Source organism: Triticum urartu, chromosome 7A, assembly GCF_056163025.1.
Source record: "Triticum urartu cultivar PI428250 chromosome 7A, HENAU_Tu73, whole genome shotgun sequence".
NCBI classification, from domain to species: Eukaryota; Viridiplantae; Streptophyta; class Magnoliopsida; order Poales; family Poaceae; genus Triticum; species Triticum urartu.
In genome coordinates this window covers 65187124-65204136 of record NC_141879.1, presented here as the reverse complement: position 1 = coordinate 65204136, position 17013 = coordinate 65187124, and the positions used below count along the sequence as shown (strand labels likewise).

The following is a 17013-nucleotide window of genomic DNA, read 5'->3' as shown; positions in this document are numbered from 1 at the left end:
ACCGTTACTTCAACTAGTGTATATCAGGGCACAAAGAGTTGTTACTCTGGCACCTACACCGATTGAAGTGGAAGCTTATGGTATTGATCATGAGACTTCGGATCAAGTCACTACCAAACATCGTAGATGACAAGGATGCGTACTACTTCAGAGTGGTACGTAACCCTGTCTTGGAAGTCATGTTGCTAGACAACAATGAACCTACGAGCTATGGAGAAGCGATGGTGGGCCCGGATTCCGATAAATGGCTCGAGGCCATAAAATCCGAGAGAGGATCCATGTATGAAAACAAAGTGTAGACTTTGGCATGACGGCTCGATGGTCGTAAGGCTATTGAGTACAGATGGATTTTAAAAGGAAGACAGACAATGATGGTAAGTGTCACCATTAAGAAAGCTCGACTTGTCGTTAAGGTGTTTCCCGACAAGTTCAAGGAGTTGACTACAGTGAGACTTTCTCACTCGTAGCGATGCTAAGAGTCTGTTGGAATTATATTAGCGATTACTGCATTATTTATGAAATCTTGCAGATACGATGTCAAAACATTGTTTCCTCGACGATTTTTGAGGAAAGGTTGTATGTGATACAACCGGAAGGTTTTGTCAATCCTGAAAGATGCTAATAAGTATGCAAAAGCTCCAGCAATCCTTCTGAGGACTGGAGTAAGCATCTCGGAGTTGGAATGTATGCTTTGATAAGATGATCAAAGATTTTGGGTTTATACAAAGTTTATGAGAAACTTGTATTTCCAAAGAAGTGAGTGGGAGCACTATAGAATTTCTGATGAGTATATGTTGTTGACATATTATGGATCAGAAATGACGTAGAATTTCTGGAAAGCATATAGGGTTATTTGGAAAGTGTTTTTCAATGGAAAGCCTGGATCAAGCTGCTTAAACATTGAGCATCAAGATCTATAAGGATAGATCAAAACGCTTAATGGTACTTTCAAATGAGCACATACCTTGACATGATCTTGAAGGTGTTCAAGATGGACCAGTCAAAGAAGGAGTTCTTGCCTGAGTTGTAAGGTATGAAGTTAAGACTTAAAGCTCGACCACGGCAGAAGAAAGAGGAAGGACGAAGGTCGTCCCCTATGCTTTTATCATAGGCTCTCTACAGTATGCTATGCTGTGTACCGCACCTGCAGTGTGCCTTGCCATGAGTCAGTCAAGGGGTACAAGAGTGATCCAAGAATGGATCATAGGACAGCGGTCAAAGTTATCCTTAGTAACTAGTGGACTAAGGAATTTTCTCGATTATGGAGGTGGTAAAAGAGTTCGTCGTAAAGGGTTACGCCGATGCAAGCTTTGACACTAATCCAGATTATTCTGAGTAGTAAACTGGATTCGTATAGTAGAACAGTTATTTGAAATGGCTCCAAATATAGCGTAGTAGCTGCATCTACAAGATGACATAAGATTTGCAAAGTACATACGGATCTGAAAGATTCAGACCCGTTGACTAAAACCTCTCTCACAAGCAACATGATCAAACCCAGAACTCATTGAGTGTTAATCACATAGTGATATGAACTAGACTACTGACTCTAATAAACTCTTGGGTGTTAGTCACATGGCGATGTGACCTGTGAGTGTTGATCACATGGCGATGTGAACTAGATTATTGACTCTAGTGCAAGTGGGAGACTGTTGGAAATATGCCCTAGAGGCAATAATAAATTGGTTATTATTATATTTCCTTGTTCATGATAATCGTTTATTATCCATGCTATAATTGTATTGATAGGAAACTCAGATACATGTGTGGATACATAGACAACACCATGTCCCTAGTAAGCCTCTAGTTGACTAGCTCGTTGATCAATAGATGGTTACGGTTTCCTAACCATGGACATTGGATGTCGTTGATAACGGGATCACATCATTAGGAGAATGATGTGATGGACAAGACCCAATCCTAAGCATAGCACTAGATCGTGTAGTTCGTATGCTAAAGCTTTTCTAATGTCAAGTATCATTTCCTTAGACCATGAGATTGTGCAACTCCCGGATACCGTAGGAATGCTTTGGGTGTATCAAACGTCACAACATAACTGGGTGACTATAAAGGTGCACTACAGGTATCTCCGAAAGTGTCTGTTGGGTTGGCACGAATCGAGACTGGGATTTGTCACTCCGTGTAAACGGAGAGGTATCTCTGGGCCCACTCGGTAGGACATCATCATAATGTGCACAATGTGATCAAGGAGTTGACCACGGGATGATGTGTTACGGAACGAGTAAAGAGACTTGCCGGTAACGAGATTGAACAAGGTATCTGGATACCGACGATCGAATCTCGGGCAAGTACAATACCGCTAGACAAAGGGAATTGTATACGGGATTGATTAAGTCCTTGACATCATGGTTCATCCGATGAGATCATCGTGGAACATGTGGGAGCCAACATGGGTATCCAGATCCCGCTGTTGGTTATTGACCGGAGAACGTCTCGGTCATGTCTGCATGTCTCCCGAACCCGTAGGGTCTACACACTTAAGGTTCGATGACGCTAGGGTTATAAAGGAAGCTTGTATGTGGTTACCGAATGTTGTTCAGAGTCCCGGATGAGATCCCGGACGTCATGAGGAGTTCCGGAATGGTCCGGAGGTAAAGATTTATATGTAGGAAGTCCTATTTCGGCCATAGGGACAAGTTTCGGGGTCATCGGTATTGTACCGGGACCACCGGAAGGGTCCCGGGGGCCCACCGGGTGGGGCCACCTATCCTGTAGGGTCCCATGGGCTGAAGTGGGAAGGGATCCAGCCCAAAGTGGGCTGGGGCGCCACTTCCCTTATGGCCCATGCGCCTAGGGTGAAGGGGGAACCCTAAGGAAGAGTCCCAAGGAGGGAAGGCACCTCCTAGGTGCCTTGGGGGGGGAGGGAAACCTCCCCTGGCCGCCGCCCCCTAGGAGATTGGATCTCCTAGGGCTGGCGCACCCCCCCCCCTTGGGCTCCCTATATATAGTGAGGGTAGGAGGGCCTCTAGACACACCCCTTATGCCTTTGGTGCAGCCCCTCCCTCTCTCCTAAGTCCTTCTCCTCTCCTGTGGTGCTTGGCGAAGCCCTGCTGGATTGCCACGCTCCTCCACCACCACCACGCCATTGTGCTGCTGCTGGATGGAGTCTTCCTCAACCTCTCCCTCTCTCCTTGGTGGATCAAGGCGTGGGAGACGTCACCGGGCTGCACGTGTGTTGAACGCGGAGGTGCCGTGCGTTCGGCACTTGGTCATCAGTGATTTGAATCACGACGAGTACGACTCCATCAACCCCGTTCACTTGAACGCTTCCGCTTAGCGATCTACAAGGGTATGTAGATGCACTCTCCTTCCCCTCGTTGCTGGTTTCTCCATAGATAGATCTTGGTGACACGTAGGAAAATTTTGAATTTCTGCTACGTTCCCCAATAGTGGCATCATGAGCTAGGTCTATGCGTAGTTTCTATGCACGAGTAGAACACAAAGTAGTTGTGGGCGTTGATTTTGTTCAATATGCTTGCCGTTACTAGTCTTATCTTGATTCGGCGGCATCGTGGGATGAAGCGGCCCGGACCGACCTTACACGTACTCTTACGTGAAACTGGTTCCACCGACTGACATGCACTAGTTGCATAAGGTGGGTAGCGGGTGTCTGTCTCTCCTACTTTAGTCGGATCGGATTCGATGAACAGGGTCCTTATGAAGGGTAAATAGCAATTGGCATATCACGTTGTGGTCTTTGCGTAGGTAAGAAACGTTCTTACTAGAAACCCATAGCAGCCACGTAAAACATGCAAACAACAATTAGAGGACGTCTATCTTGTTCTTGCAGGGTATGCTATGTGATGTGATATGGCCAAAGGATGTGATGAATGATATATGTGATGTATGAGATGATCATGTTCTTGTAATAGGAATCACGACTTGCATGTCGATGAGTATGACAACCGGCAGGAGCCATAGGAGTTGTCTTTATTTATTTACGACCTGCGTGTCAACTTAAACGTCATGTAATTACTTTACTTTATTGCTAACCGTTAGCTGTAGTAGTAGAAGTAATAGATGACGTGACAACTTCAAGAAGACACAATGATGGAGATCATGATGATGGAGATCATGGTGTCATGCTGGTGACGATGATGATCATGGAGCCCCGAAGATGGAGATCAAAAGGAGCAATATGATATTGGCCATATCATGTCACTATTTGATTGCATGTGATGTTTATCATGTTTATACATCTTATTTGCATAGAACGACGGTAGTAAATAAGATGATCCCTCATTAAAATTTCAAGAAGTGTTCTCCCCTAACTGTGCACCGTTGCTACAGTTCGTCGTTTCTAAGCACGCCGTGATGATCGGGTGTGATGGATCCTTACGTTCACATACAACGGGTGTAAGACAGTTTTACACATGCAAAACACTTAGGGTTAACTTGACGAGCCTAGCATGTACAGACATGGCCTCGGAACACAGAAGACCGAAAGGTCGAGCATGAGTCCTATGGTAGATACGATCAACATGAAGATGTTCACGGATGATGACTAGTCCGTCTCACGTGATGATCGGACACGGCCTAGTTGACTCGGATCATGTAATCACTTAGATGACTAGAGGGATGTCTATCTGAGTGGGAGTTCATAAGATGAACTTAATTATCCTGAACATAGTCAAAAAGGATTTTGCAAATTATGTCATAGCTCGCGTTTCACTTCTACTGTTTAGATATGTTCCTAGAGAAAATTTAGTTGAAAGTTGATAGTAGCAATTATGCGGACTAGGTCCGTAAACTGAGGATTGTCCTCATTGCTTCATAGAAGGCTTATGTCCTTAATGCACCGCTCAGTGTGCTGAACCTCGAACGTCGTCTGTGGATGTTGCGAACATCTGACATACACGTTTTGATGACTACAAGAAACAAAGGGAGCTCCTCCCCAAGGTTGTGATGGTCCAGATCCACTACCTCGTCTCCTTCAAGCTTCGGTTCCACCATCTTTGGTGAGATTTTCCAATCCCTAGTTCTTGAGCCCCAAATCTTGTTGTGTTCATCCAAGATTCGAAAATCTTGATGTATGAGATCCTCTAGTGCTGTCTAGAGAAGAACTTGTTGTATCCCAAATTTGATATTAGTGGAATAGGATTTGGGTGCCTTCGGCCCGTGGTTTTCCCCCTCAAGTTGAGGGGTTTTCCATGTAAATTTGGGTGTCTCTTTGTTGATGCTTGGTGCTATCTAGAAAAGTTACTCCTACCACAAGACACTCGGCTGAGGAGTGTCTTGCCTGCTGAGTAACATTTTCTGCCTCCATATATGCTGATGCATATGTTTTCTTTCCGTGCTAAGCAACGATCCTTGAGTTGATACATGATGTGGTGCTGAGATTACTTGTTTCCGTTGCAGTTTTTAGTTAACCACAAGTGCATTTGTGTGCTAATTTCCAACACCCACCATTTCCATGGCCGGGAGATGACGATTTACAACATGTGGGGTAGGCATCCACTTGAGAGGCAGACTTTAATCCCGGACGGGATGTATCTTTTTCCGATGCGCCGAACAGGACCAGGGTCGAGATTGACTAGGATAAGTGTGTATGGGGTACAAACTTCAGGGATTTTAAGGTGAGGGTTTGTTACGTACGAGATGTACAACTTCAAGGTTTAAAATCGACAGTATCTCATGGTTGTGTGGTGGCCGGGTGAGTCTGGTTATTAAAGCTCATGTATTTGCATTGTCTTTTGAGGTGTGAGGAAATACAGAAAACGGCGTATGGAGTGTGCGTGCCAAAGTTGTGTGTCTTTCTTCTACCTCTTTTATGTGTGTCTTCCTTCTTCGTACTACGCAAATGCAATGGTGATAAATCAATCCTTGCGCCAATTAATTGCCCATTGGACCATAGGAATAGATGGGTTGTTTCATTAATTTTGATTTTGAATAATAAATGATTATCATTTATAATGCATATATTCTTTTTTGTGAAAGTGCCTAAGCCTATATATTAAGCATTAGAGGTCCTTACAAACACACTTCATACAGAAAAATAAAATTACATTCGAAATCTTGAGGGCTCCGAAGTCTTCCTCCTTCTACATCTACTAGTGGCGAGCTATGAGCATAACTCAAGATGCTGTTTCTGAGCCTTAGTATTGACGGAGAATTTTTTTTTAATTCAGAAGCTTGCACTACAGGAATCAGGCACTTTGCCGTCCGCCAGTAGACGGCAACAGGGCCGGCTAAATAAGCTATGGCAAAGGGTTCTTTGCCATCTGCTGGCAGATGGCAAAGCTCTTTGCTGCTGGCAGACGGCAAAGTACCTGTATGGCCCATGTTTTTCTATTTTTTCTTAAATTCATTCAATTTGACAGAATTTCAGATATATATATATATATACACACATTTGAAAATATTTTCAACAAGCATACCAACAATAAGTTTGCACTGAACATGTCCAACATACAAGTTTCCAACAACATACACAATGGTTTCCAACAACATATCCATACATACATATCCAAAACAAGTTTCTCATATCCAACATATCAACATATCCAAAAGGAAGCACAAGGAGAAGAGTACACTCCATCAGTGCAAGCTTCCTCATCTAAAGCAAATCTGCAAATTAGGAAAGATGAAAGTTAGAAGAAGAAGAAGAAGAAGAAGAAGACTAGCTAGAAGAAAAAAAAGAAGAAGAATTTATCTTCTCTTTCTTTTTCTCCTCTCCTCTTCTTTATCTTCTTCTTCTTCTAACTAAGGAAGAAGACTAGCTAGAAGAAAAAGAAGAAAAAGAAGAAGAAGAAGAATTTATCTTCTCTTTCTCAGTCTCCTCTCCTCTTCTTTACCTTCTTATTCTTCTAACTAAGGTAGGAAAAATGCCATTTTTTAGCTAAGCTAGGTAAAAATGCTAAGTGTGTAGGTCATTTTAGAGCTAAGCTAGGTAAATAGGTCATTTTTTAGCTAACCTAGGTAAAATGAATCATATTGGAGCTAACCTAGGTAAACTTGGTCATTTTGGAGCTAACCTAGCTAATTATGCCATTTTTGAGTTAACTAAGCATATTATGCCATTTTTGACATAAGTAAGCTAATTATAGGTCTTTATTAACCTAACCCAGGTAACTAAGCATATTAGAGCTAATTTACCATTTAGAGCTAACTTAGGTCATTTTGGAGCTAACTTAGGTAAAATTGATCATTTTGGAGCTAATTAGGCTTATTATGTCATTTTCGAGGAAAATAAGCTAACTATATGACATATATGATGTTACCAAGATTGTTATGCCATTTCAAACCTAAGTAAGCTAAGTGTATGTCATTATTGAGAAAACCTAGGTAACTAAGCATATTAGAGATAACTTAGCATATTAGAGCTAACTTAGGTCATTTCGGAGGAAACAAAGCTAAGTATAGATCATTTTGGAGCTAAGTAAGCTAATTATGTTATTTTGGAGGAAGATTATATTAGCTAAGTCTAGGTCATTATGGTAAGCATTTTTGAGGAAATGAAGCTAAGTCTAGGTCTTCATGCATTTGGTAAGCAAAACACTAGAGAAAACTTACCATCATCATGGAGGTGAAAGACCAGTCGGGTTTGTGCCAGTGCCAGACGGAGAAGGACCGGTCGGGGTCGGGGTTGCGCTAGTGCGAGACGGAGAAGGATCGGTCGATGCTTGTCGGGAGGCATGCTGGACCAAAGATGATTTGCAATGTCTCGTTAGCATGATGCAACTGAAATGTGAATACTAGTAACTAATGACCATTGAAATGAAGCTCACTGTGTCCGCTATAGCAATTTGGGGCATCGGCGGAGGGCTCTGACCATTTTTCTCGCACACAGACTACACATTTTGTTTTCACGAGTCAGTCATATTAGTTAGTAATGAAACGAACATTATATGCATGATTTGGCTAATATGTAGGAGAAACTTACCACGAGGAGCTCGTATAGGGCCCGGTGAGACACATCATTCCACTTCCTCTCCGCCTCTGCTACCTCTTGAGCATGCGTTGGTTTTCCCTTGAAGAGGAAAGGGTGATGCAGTAAAGTAGCATAACTATTTTCCTTAGTTTTTGAGAACCAAGGTATCAATTGTTGGGGAACGTAGTAATTTCAAAAAAAAAATTCCTACCCACACGCAAGATCATGGTGATGCATAGCAACGAGAGGGAAGAGTATCATCCACGTGCCCTCGTAGACCATAAGCGAAAGTGTTAAGAGAACGCGGTTGACGTAGCCGAACGTCTTCACGATCCGACCGATCGAAGTACCGAATGCACGACACCTCCGAGTTCAGCACACGTTCAGCTCGATGACGTCCCACGAACTCTGATCCAACAGAGCTTCACGGGAGAGTTTCGTCAGCACGATGGCATGATGATGGTGATGATGTTGCTACCGACACAGGGCTTCGCCTAAGCACCGCTATGATATGATCGAGGTGGATTATGGTGGAGGGGGGCACCGCACATGGCTAAGGGATCAATGATCAACTTGTGTGTTGGAGGGTGCCCCCCTTCCCCCGTATATAAAGGAGCAAGGGGGAGGCCGGCCGGCCCCTGTAGGGCGCGCTAGGAGGAGGAGTCCTCCTCCTCCTGGTAGGAGTAGGACTCCCCTTTCCTACTCCTACTAGGAGGAGGAAAGGAAGGGGGAAGGGGAGAAGGAAGGAGATGGAGGAAAGGAGGAAAGGGGGGATGGCCCTCTAGTCCAATTCGGTTTGGGCTAGGGGGGCTGCACGCCCTGCATCCTCTCTTCCACCACTTGGCCCATGAAGCCCAATACTTCTTCCCCGTATTCCCATAACTCCCCGGTACTTCGAAAAATCCCCGAATCACTCGGAACCTTTCCGATGTCCGAATATAGTCGTCCAATATATCGATCTTGACGTCTCGACCATTTTGAGACTCCTCGTCATGTCCCCGATCTCATCCGGGACTTCGAACTACCTTCTGTACATCAAATCACATAAACTCATAATACCGATCATCACCGAACGTTAAGCGTGCGGACCCTACGGGTTCGAGAACTGGATAACCAATAGCGGAACAACATACGTATAACTAATAGCGGAACCTGGATGCTCATATCGATTCCTACATATTCTACGAAGATCTTTATCGGTCAAACCGCATAACAACATGCGTTGTTCCCTGTGTCATCGGTATGTTACTTGCCCAAGATTCGATCATCGATATCTCAATACCTATTTCAATCTCGATACCATCAAGTCTCTTTACTCGTTCCGTAATGCACTATCCCGCAAAAACTCATTGGTTGCATTGCTTACAAGGCTTATAGTGATGTGCATTACCGAGAGGGCCCAGAGATACCTCTCCGACAATCGGAGTGACAAATCCTGATCTCGATTCATGCCAACTCAACAAGTAACATCGGAGACACCTGTAGAGCACCTTTATAATCATTCAGTTACGTTGTGACATTTGGTAGCACACAAAGTGTTCCTTCGGTAATCGGGAGTTGCATAATCTCATAGTCATAGGAACATTTATAAGTCATGAAGAAAGCAATAGCAGTAAACTAAAACGATCAAGTGCTAAGCTAACAGAATGGGTCAAGTCAATCACATCATTCTCCTAATGATGTGATCCCGTTTATCAAATGACAACTCATGTCTATGGCTAGGAAACACAACCATCTTTGATTACGAGCTAGTCAAGTAGAGGCATACTAGTGACACTCTGTTTGTCTATGTATTCACACATGTATTATGTTTCCAATTAATACAATTCTAACATGAATAATAAACATTTATTATGATATAAGGAAATAAATAATAACTTTATTATTACCTCTAGGGTACATTTCCTTCAGTCTCCCACTTGCACTAGAGTCAATAATCTAGTTTACATCTTTATGTGATTAGTTCACATCTCCATGCGACTAATACCCAAAGGGTTTACTAGAGTCAATAATCTAGTTCACATCGATATGTGATTAACACCCAAAGAGTGATCATGTTTTGCATGTGAGAGAAGTTTAGTCTACGGGTCTGCAACATTCAGATCCGTATGTATTTCACATATTTCTATGTCTATAATGCTCTGCACAGTGCTACTCTAGCTAATTGCTCTCACTTTCAATATGTATCCAGATCGAGACTTAGAGTCATCTAGATCGACATAAAAGCTTGCATCGACGTAACTCTTTACGACGAACTCTTTTATCACCTCCATAACCGAGAAATATTTCCTTAGTCCTCTAAGGATAATTTTGACGGTTGTCTAGGTATCTACTCTTAGATCACTAATGTACTCCCTTGCCAGAATGATGCTAAGGTATACAATAGGACTGGTAAACAGAATAGCATACTTTATAGAAGCTATGACTGAGGCATAGGGAATGACTTTTCATTCTCTTTCTATTTTCTGCTGTGGTCGGGTTTTGAGTCTTTACTCAACTTCACACCTTGCAACACAGGCAAGAACTCCTTCTTTGACTGTTCCATTTTGAACTACTTCCAAATCTTGTCAAGGTCTGTACTCATTGAAAAAACTTATCAATCGTCTTGATCTATCTCTATAGATCTTGATGCTCAATGCGTAAGCAGCTTCATCGAGGTCTTTCTTTGAAAAACTCTTTTCAAACACTCCTTTATACTTTTCAGAAAATTCTACATTATTTCCGATCAACAATATGTCATTCACACATACTTATCAGAAATGTTGTAGTGCTCCCACTCACTTTCTTAAAAATACAGGCTTCACCGCAAGTCTGTATAAAACCATATGCTTTGATCACTTTATCAAAGCATATATTCCAACTCCAAGATGCTTGCACCAGTCCATAGATGGATCGCTGGAGCTTGCTCACTTTTTTAGCACCTTTTAGGATCGACAAAACCTTTTGGTTGCATCATATACAACTCTTCTTTAAGAAATCCATGAAGGAATAGAGTTTTGACATCTATTTGCAAGATTTCATAAAATGCGGCAACTGCTAACATGATTCGGACAAACTTTTAAGCATTGATACGAGTGAGAAAATCTCATCGTAGTCAACAATTTGAACTTGTCGAAAACATTTTGCGACAATTTGAGCTTTGTAGATAACTACTAGCTTATAGATAGAAGTTTACCAGTAGCGTTTGTTTATAACCCCACGCTACTACTAGTTAGTAGTAGCGCTGCCTATAAAGAGCGCTATTGGTATCAGTTAGCAGCAGCGCTTGTTACACAGCACCACGCTACTGCTAAGTGTAATACACCACACCCCCGGTCAAAAAATAGCAGCAGCGCCTGTCGTCCAACCTGCGCTACAGCTAGTGGGCCTAGCGGTAGCGCTGGCCCATTTCCCGCGCTGCTGTTAAGCCCACTACCCTCCCCCCCCGGCCCGGCCGGCCTCATCTCACTCTCACTCTCACTCACACTCCCACACTCTGGCCCTCTCGATCCCCCGCGCGCCGCCGTCGACCCCCGCACTGCCGTCCCCCGTGCCGGCCCTCCTCCCTACGTCGGCCGCCCTCGCCCGCGCCAACCTCCTCCCCGCCGGTCGCACAGCTCCCCCGCGTCGGCCTCCCTCCTCTGCCCGCCGCCCCGGCCCCCGCGCCGGCTCTCCTCCCGCGCCGGCCCTCCTCCACCGAGAGGTACTCCTCCCTCCTTCCTTCTCCTCCCTCCCTCCCTAGTTATAGTTATTAGAGTAGTTATTTTGAATTCTATAGTTGAAAAAATGTAGGTTATTAGAATAATTTAGGTTATGCATGATCGAACCCTTGCTTGGACAGATTAGGTATGAACCCTAGTTAATTTGTATGAACCCTAGGTTTTTAAATTTAGCTAGGTTTTAAAGTTAGGACATAAATTTAGCTAGGTTTTTAATTAGGTGTAGTTAATAGAATTTAGGTGTTTTAAGTGTATTTAAAAGAGTTTTAAGTGTTTTAGTTGTTTTAGGTGTAGTTAACAAAATTCTAGGTGTTTTTTTAGTTAAAGCAATTGTTGTTATTTTTTTTAGTTAAAGCAAATTTTCTTGTTATATGCAAATTTGCAGTGGACATGTCATATTTTTCCGAGTGGCCTATATTTTGCCAGAAATGTCAATTCGTTTACGTTCTAGCAAACTTGAGGCGCTCGATATGTCCTGTTTATAGCAAAGGTCATGCCAAATTTTGCTTATTGTGTTTATTAATTTTGTTTTCATAATTAAGCATTTTGTTCTCGACATCGACGATGCCTATCCCGCATCCTCGTCGTCGCCTCGGCGGAGGACTCCTATATATGTATTCATGATGGATTATATGATGATCTTTGCTACAAACTACTACAAACTACAAATTTTAGATGTTTTAGTTGTTATATGATGATCTTTGCTACAAACTACTATATATGTATTCGATGATGGATTATTAATTACCTATTAGGAAATGTCTGACGACGAAATGGAATTCTCTATGTGCGAGTACTGCGAAGATAAGCGCGGTCTGTGCGACAGGCCTCACTTGGTAGAAGGTCGGCGCTTCAGCATCAAGCTCCAAGAGACCTTCGATGTTGAAACGGTACGCAACAACGAGAAGTTTTTTTGTTATTTTTTGCACGACTTCTCTGCTTCTTCAACGTGTAATTTTCGTCTTTTATAATTCGACTAGCTTATCCCATGCCATGCAAGATGCTATGTCTTGGAGAAGATGGGTTTTGAAGATCATGAAAGAATGGAGACAAAGATAATTCAACTAAGGACCCATCATGGTTATGATTTGCCTGTAAATCTATACAATTCTGTGAACTCATCCAATTTTGGTTGCCTGAATTGGAAAGCCCTTTGCAAGGCATATGATTTTCATGAGGGTATGCTTCTCACCTTCGATCTTGGTGATCCTGACATCGACGAAAATGATATGACCATTTGGGTCCTTGTTGACACGCTTCCAGTTCTACCGCTGTGTGAGTTTCTTAAACATATTTACTAAGTAATTTATATTGTTTATTTCAAAATATTTGACAGTTTATTTTCATTGACAGCTTATTTTCATTCTTCAAAAAATGTACGGAAAATGCTAGACAGAACCTACTACTACAATGATGAAGCACAATTAACTTATAAGGAGCAAGATGGTCTTATCGCATTTTTTTACTGATATTGAGAATTACAATAGCTATTATCAAACTCCTCCACATTATGATCAATACGTGCCACTAGTGCACGTGTTGAACTACGGTAACATCAATGGAGATATCATGGTAAGATTTTCAACTATTACGACATCTGTGCATCTTTTGCATAAATTCTTCTAAAACTAAACTATATTGCTAACTACAAAGTTATTACTATGTTTTTGAACAAAAATCCCGATGGATTGTGTGCCTCATCTGATGTTGAAGAGAGGTCGCGTTAATGTTATGAGCTTACGGCCACCACGGCCAGGTCAGCCGCAGTATCCACACCACTCCTATCCATACCGGATTTCTAAAAGCGAGGAAGCCATGATAATAGATGATTTCAAAAAATGTTTGAACCATCATAGAGAGCTACTTGGAAGCAACATTGTATGTAGGCCAAGACTTGGAGACAAGATGATCTTCGTTCTTTATTATGGAGAGTCAATTTTCCTTAATGCAGCGTCAATGCCTATCTTGTTTTATGATATTTTACCTAAGAGAGGGTAGAGTAGGTCCTATGAGAGGAGTAGGTCATAGCTAGAATGTGTTATTATGTGCTACAATGTGTTAGAGTTGATGATGATGATAAGGAGTTGTGATTATGACTAGTGACCAACTTGTTATATGATGTCTCATTGACGAACATTGTTTGATGGTGATGACAAGTGGTAATAAATCTTTACCTACTAATAAAGCAGCTATCGCTTATGGTCGTCCGTCATTAGTACTTTTACATTAAAGCCCTTGAAGTTTATATGAATCAACCCGCAGTCCAAGGTCAACCCGAACAGTTATGAGCGATAGAAAAAAAACACTCCCAATTGCATCTCCACCTCCAGCGCTCCGCCACCCCCTGCCGCGAGCCGCCGGCCCCAGCCCCGCCGCAGCCCGCCGCCACCGCCTACCCCGCTGGAGACACTCGAGGCCGCGGCCGTTGCCGGCTCCCACACCCGCGGGCCTCCGTCGCAAGCGGAGGCGAGGAGGTGGCGGGGTTCTTGGTGGTCGCCGGCGTGGCGAGGGCCGAAGGGGTCGCCGGGACGGATGTCGGGCGCGGTCGGAGCAGAGGAACGCGGGCGGCGGCGCGGCGTAGGAAGGCGGGGCTGGTGCTGGAACTTGAGGGCGCGGACGCCATAGCTCAGGGTGGACGCCATGAGCAGGCTTTTTGGCCCGCTCGTGGCCCGCTGAGGACCGGACCGATCGGTCCTGGTCCGCTGAATAAAGTGGCCGGTCCGGTTACCAAATATCAGCCTGAAAAAACTTCGGTCCGGTCCGGTTTTGGCTCGGTCCCACACGGTTAACCGAAGCAGCGCAGCACACGATTCAGCGACGCGCGCATTCAGCGGTTATTCATTCCTTTTATTCTGTGCGATCCACACATCTCGGAGGTCATGACCGATTCCTACCTCTACGCCTCCCTACGATCCTATTAACGCGTGCCACCGATCAGAGGCAGGCCAGAGCATGTACGAGTCAATCTACTACAAATGAACGTGGACATATACGTGACATGCACTAATTATTTGTAACATGCACATTGTAAAAAAGGTAGATATGGCACATGCAACAAACCTGCAACGTGGAATCCTATCGAGGCAACAGAATTAACGTGACACAAAATAGGAAACAACGAGGAAACAAGTTTTTTTCTTTGGAACCAGGAGGCAACAAGAGCCACGCCAGGAACAGACCCGTGCCTATGGACTTCATCCTCTCGGGGGTCTTCGAACGCCTCGCCGACGCCCACCACCAAGAACTGGGGCACCAGCCAGAACGCGCTGAGCCTGATGGTGACGCCGCCGCCGGCACCGCTCGAGGTGTCCATGCGCTTCTTCTCGACTAGCCTGGAGACGGCCATGCCGAGCGTGGCGAGGGCGAGGCCCGCGGCTATTTTCCCTCTCCTTCTCCTTCCCGTGCCCCCTAGACTCCTGCGGACGTGCGCCGCCGCTCGCCGTCGCCATGCACGGCCGCTCACCGTCGCCATATGCCTGCATGGGCGGTCCTCTCGGTCCGGCCCGAGCTTCACCACCATCGGTCCGGTGCCTGAAAAGAGGACCGCGGCGCTGGTCGGTCCGGTCCAGTTCGGTCCGCCGGCGGCCGGTCCAAACGGCGGCTCGGTCAGGGACCGGACCGGCCCGGACCGTGTCCACCCTGAGCCATGGCATGCGTCCAGATGACGGCAGAGGGCCAGGCGTAGCTTGGCTTGGTGTTGGAGCTTGATGGCGCGGCCGCCATGGCATATGTACACTGTACAGATGACAGTAGAGGGCCAGGCGTGGCTTGGCGTCGCTAAGAGCCATGAGGTCATCGCTGCCGGCCTCCTTGCACCAGCTGCTGCAAACCCCCCTGCGCAGTCGCCGTGGGACGTCTGCGTTCTGCTGCTCCATTGCCGGCACCTGTCCCTGTGCGGCGCGTCCGCGTGTGCGAACCCGCCGTGAACACCTGCCCTGTGTGCGCGGCCACCAAGAACGCTTCGCTCCATGTCCTCCTTTCTTGACCATCCAACTCCGAGCCCCGGCTGGGATCACTAGGGAACAGTGGGGAAAGAAATTAAAACTAAGAAAGAAGATGATCTTCAAGTGAAATCAAAAGGAGAAAGATGGATGGATGGATGATAATGAGAAAAAAGATATGCCGCTGGTGAGCAATATAGGACCTTGTTACCCAACCTGGGATGCACGGCGGGGCAAAGCGGCGGCCCGCGGGAGGGGTGCGCATCGGCTTGGGCGTGCAGGCACGGGATGGCGGGCGAACTCCACCGAATCTAGGAATGGGGACAGCGCAGGCCGTAGATCCGGTGGCGCGAGCTCTTCGTAGAGACCGGCGGCAGCGGTTGGGGCCTACTTGAGGCGGCCATGGCCTGTTCTTGTGGGGGGGGGGGGCGGGGGGGGGGGGGGGGGGCGGGAGTAGAGAGAGAGGGGGGGATGAAACGGGAAGAATAAAAGCGAAAAGAAAGAGGTTGCGAAGTGGGGCCGTGGTTCTCCGGCGAAGTTGCTACCGGCGCCGGGCATCGATGCTGAATGAACGCCGCTGTGGGTGCAGCCGGCAGAGGCGGCGCGTCCCGAGGAAGAGCTCGTCGAGGTTGGGGGATGGATGTTTCTTTATAGTATTATTGGGTTGTCGATAGCGTGTGGAACCACAACGCTGGAGCGCCAGCGAGGCATCTGGTTTCTTCTGGCTATCAACCAACGTGTTAGCGCTGGCGTGCACGCATGTTGAGCGGACAGATGAATACCTCTGAGTTCATTATACGCAGATACACACAAGGTATTAGGTATAGATAGATTTTTTTTTGTGCTAAAAAGGTTATTTCTTGGATACAGAATCCATATATGTACGTGGATTCAAATTCTATACATGCATCCTACAGAATTAGTGGTTCGTATTTTTTCGTGAAATCTGCTTATATAATTTTACAAAGTGTCTGCATACTTTAAAAAATGGTTCTGTAATTTAAAATGTGTTTGTGCTTTTTGAAAAAATACAAGATTTTTCAAAAACTGCCTTTGCGTTTTAAATTGTTTGTATTAGTTTTTAAAAAAGAGTTTATGTATTGAAATATTGTTCACATTTTCTTAAAAAAAATCACCCTTTTTAAAAATGTTCATGTAATTCTAAAAGTGTTTGCATGTTAAATAGTTTTGTAGTTTTAGAAAGGTTATGTGATTTAAGAAAGTGTCTGTGTGTTTTAAAAAGAAAATGTTAATGCATTCTAGAAAAAAATACAATTAAAAGCAAGTTGGATTATGAGGAACGATGTATGAAGTAGGTGCAGAGTGTAGCTCGTGTAGGGCGGCCCTTAGGTCCAGCTCGACTAGATTAGTTTTATAAAAATTAAAACTACCTCTTTGCTTTGGCGCGGTTCAATGATAAGTTTGTTGTGTGATGGCCAAGATTAAAGGGGATTTTTTTCCTTACCCACTTGTGGGCCCTAAA

General features: G+C 44.7%; 1 protein-coding gene across 3 annotated transcripts; it reads right to left on the bottom strand.

The window, feature by feature from the left end:
• Nucleotides 1-13710: 13710 nt before the first annotated feature.
• On the bottom strand, nt 13711-15970 carry LOC125522924 (uncharacterized). 3 transcript variants are annotated; one of them, XM_087537517.1, is made up of 2 exons: nt 15734-15970; nt 13711-15604 (listed from the first exon to the last, which is right to left on the bottom strand). In XM_087537517.1, exon 2 carries the CDS (start codon nt 15557-15559, stop codon nt 14597-14599), a length of 963 nt encoding a protein of 320 aa, XP_087393643.1. In that variant the 5' UTR covers nt 15560-15604; nt 15734-15970; the 3' UTR covers nt 13711-14596. The 3 variants fall into 3 exon arrangements, with proteins under 3 accessions (XP_087393643.1, XP_048543921.1, XP_087393644.1); XM_048687964.2 differs by having other exon boundaries at nt 15747-15970; XM_087537518.1 differs by having other exon boundaries at nt 13711-15595; nt 15747-15970.
• Nucleotides 15971-17013: the final 1043 nt, after the last annotated feature.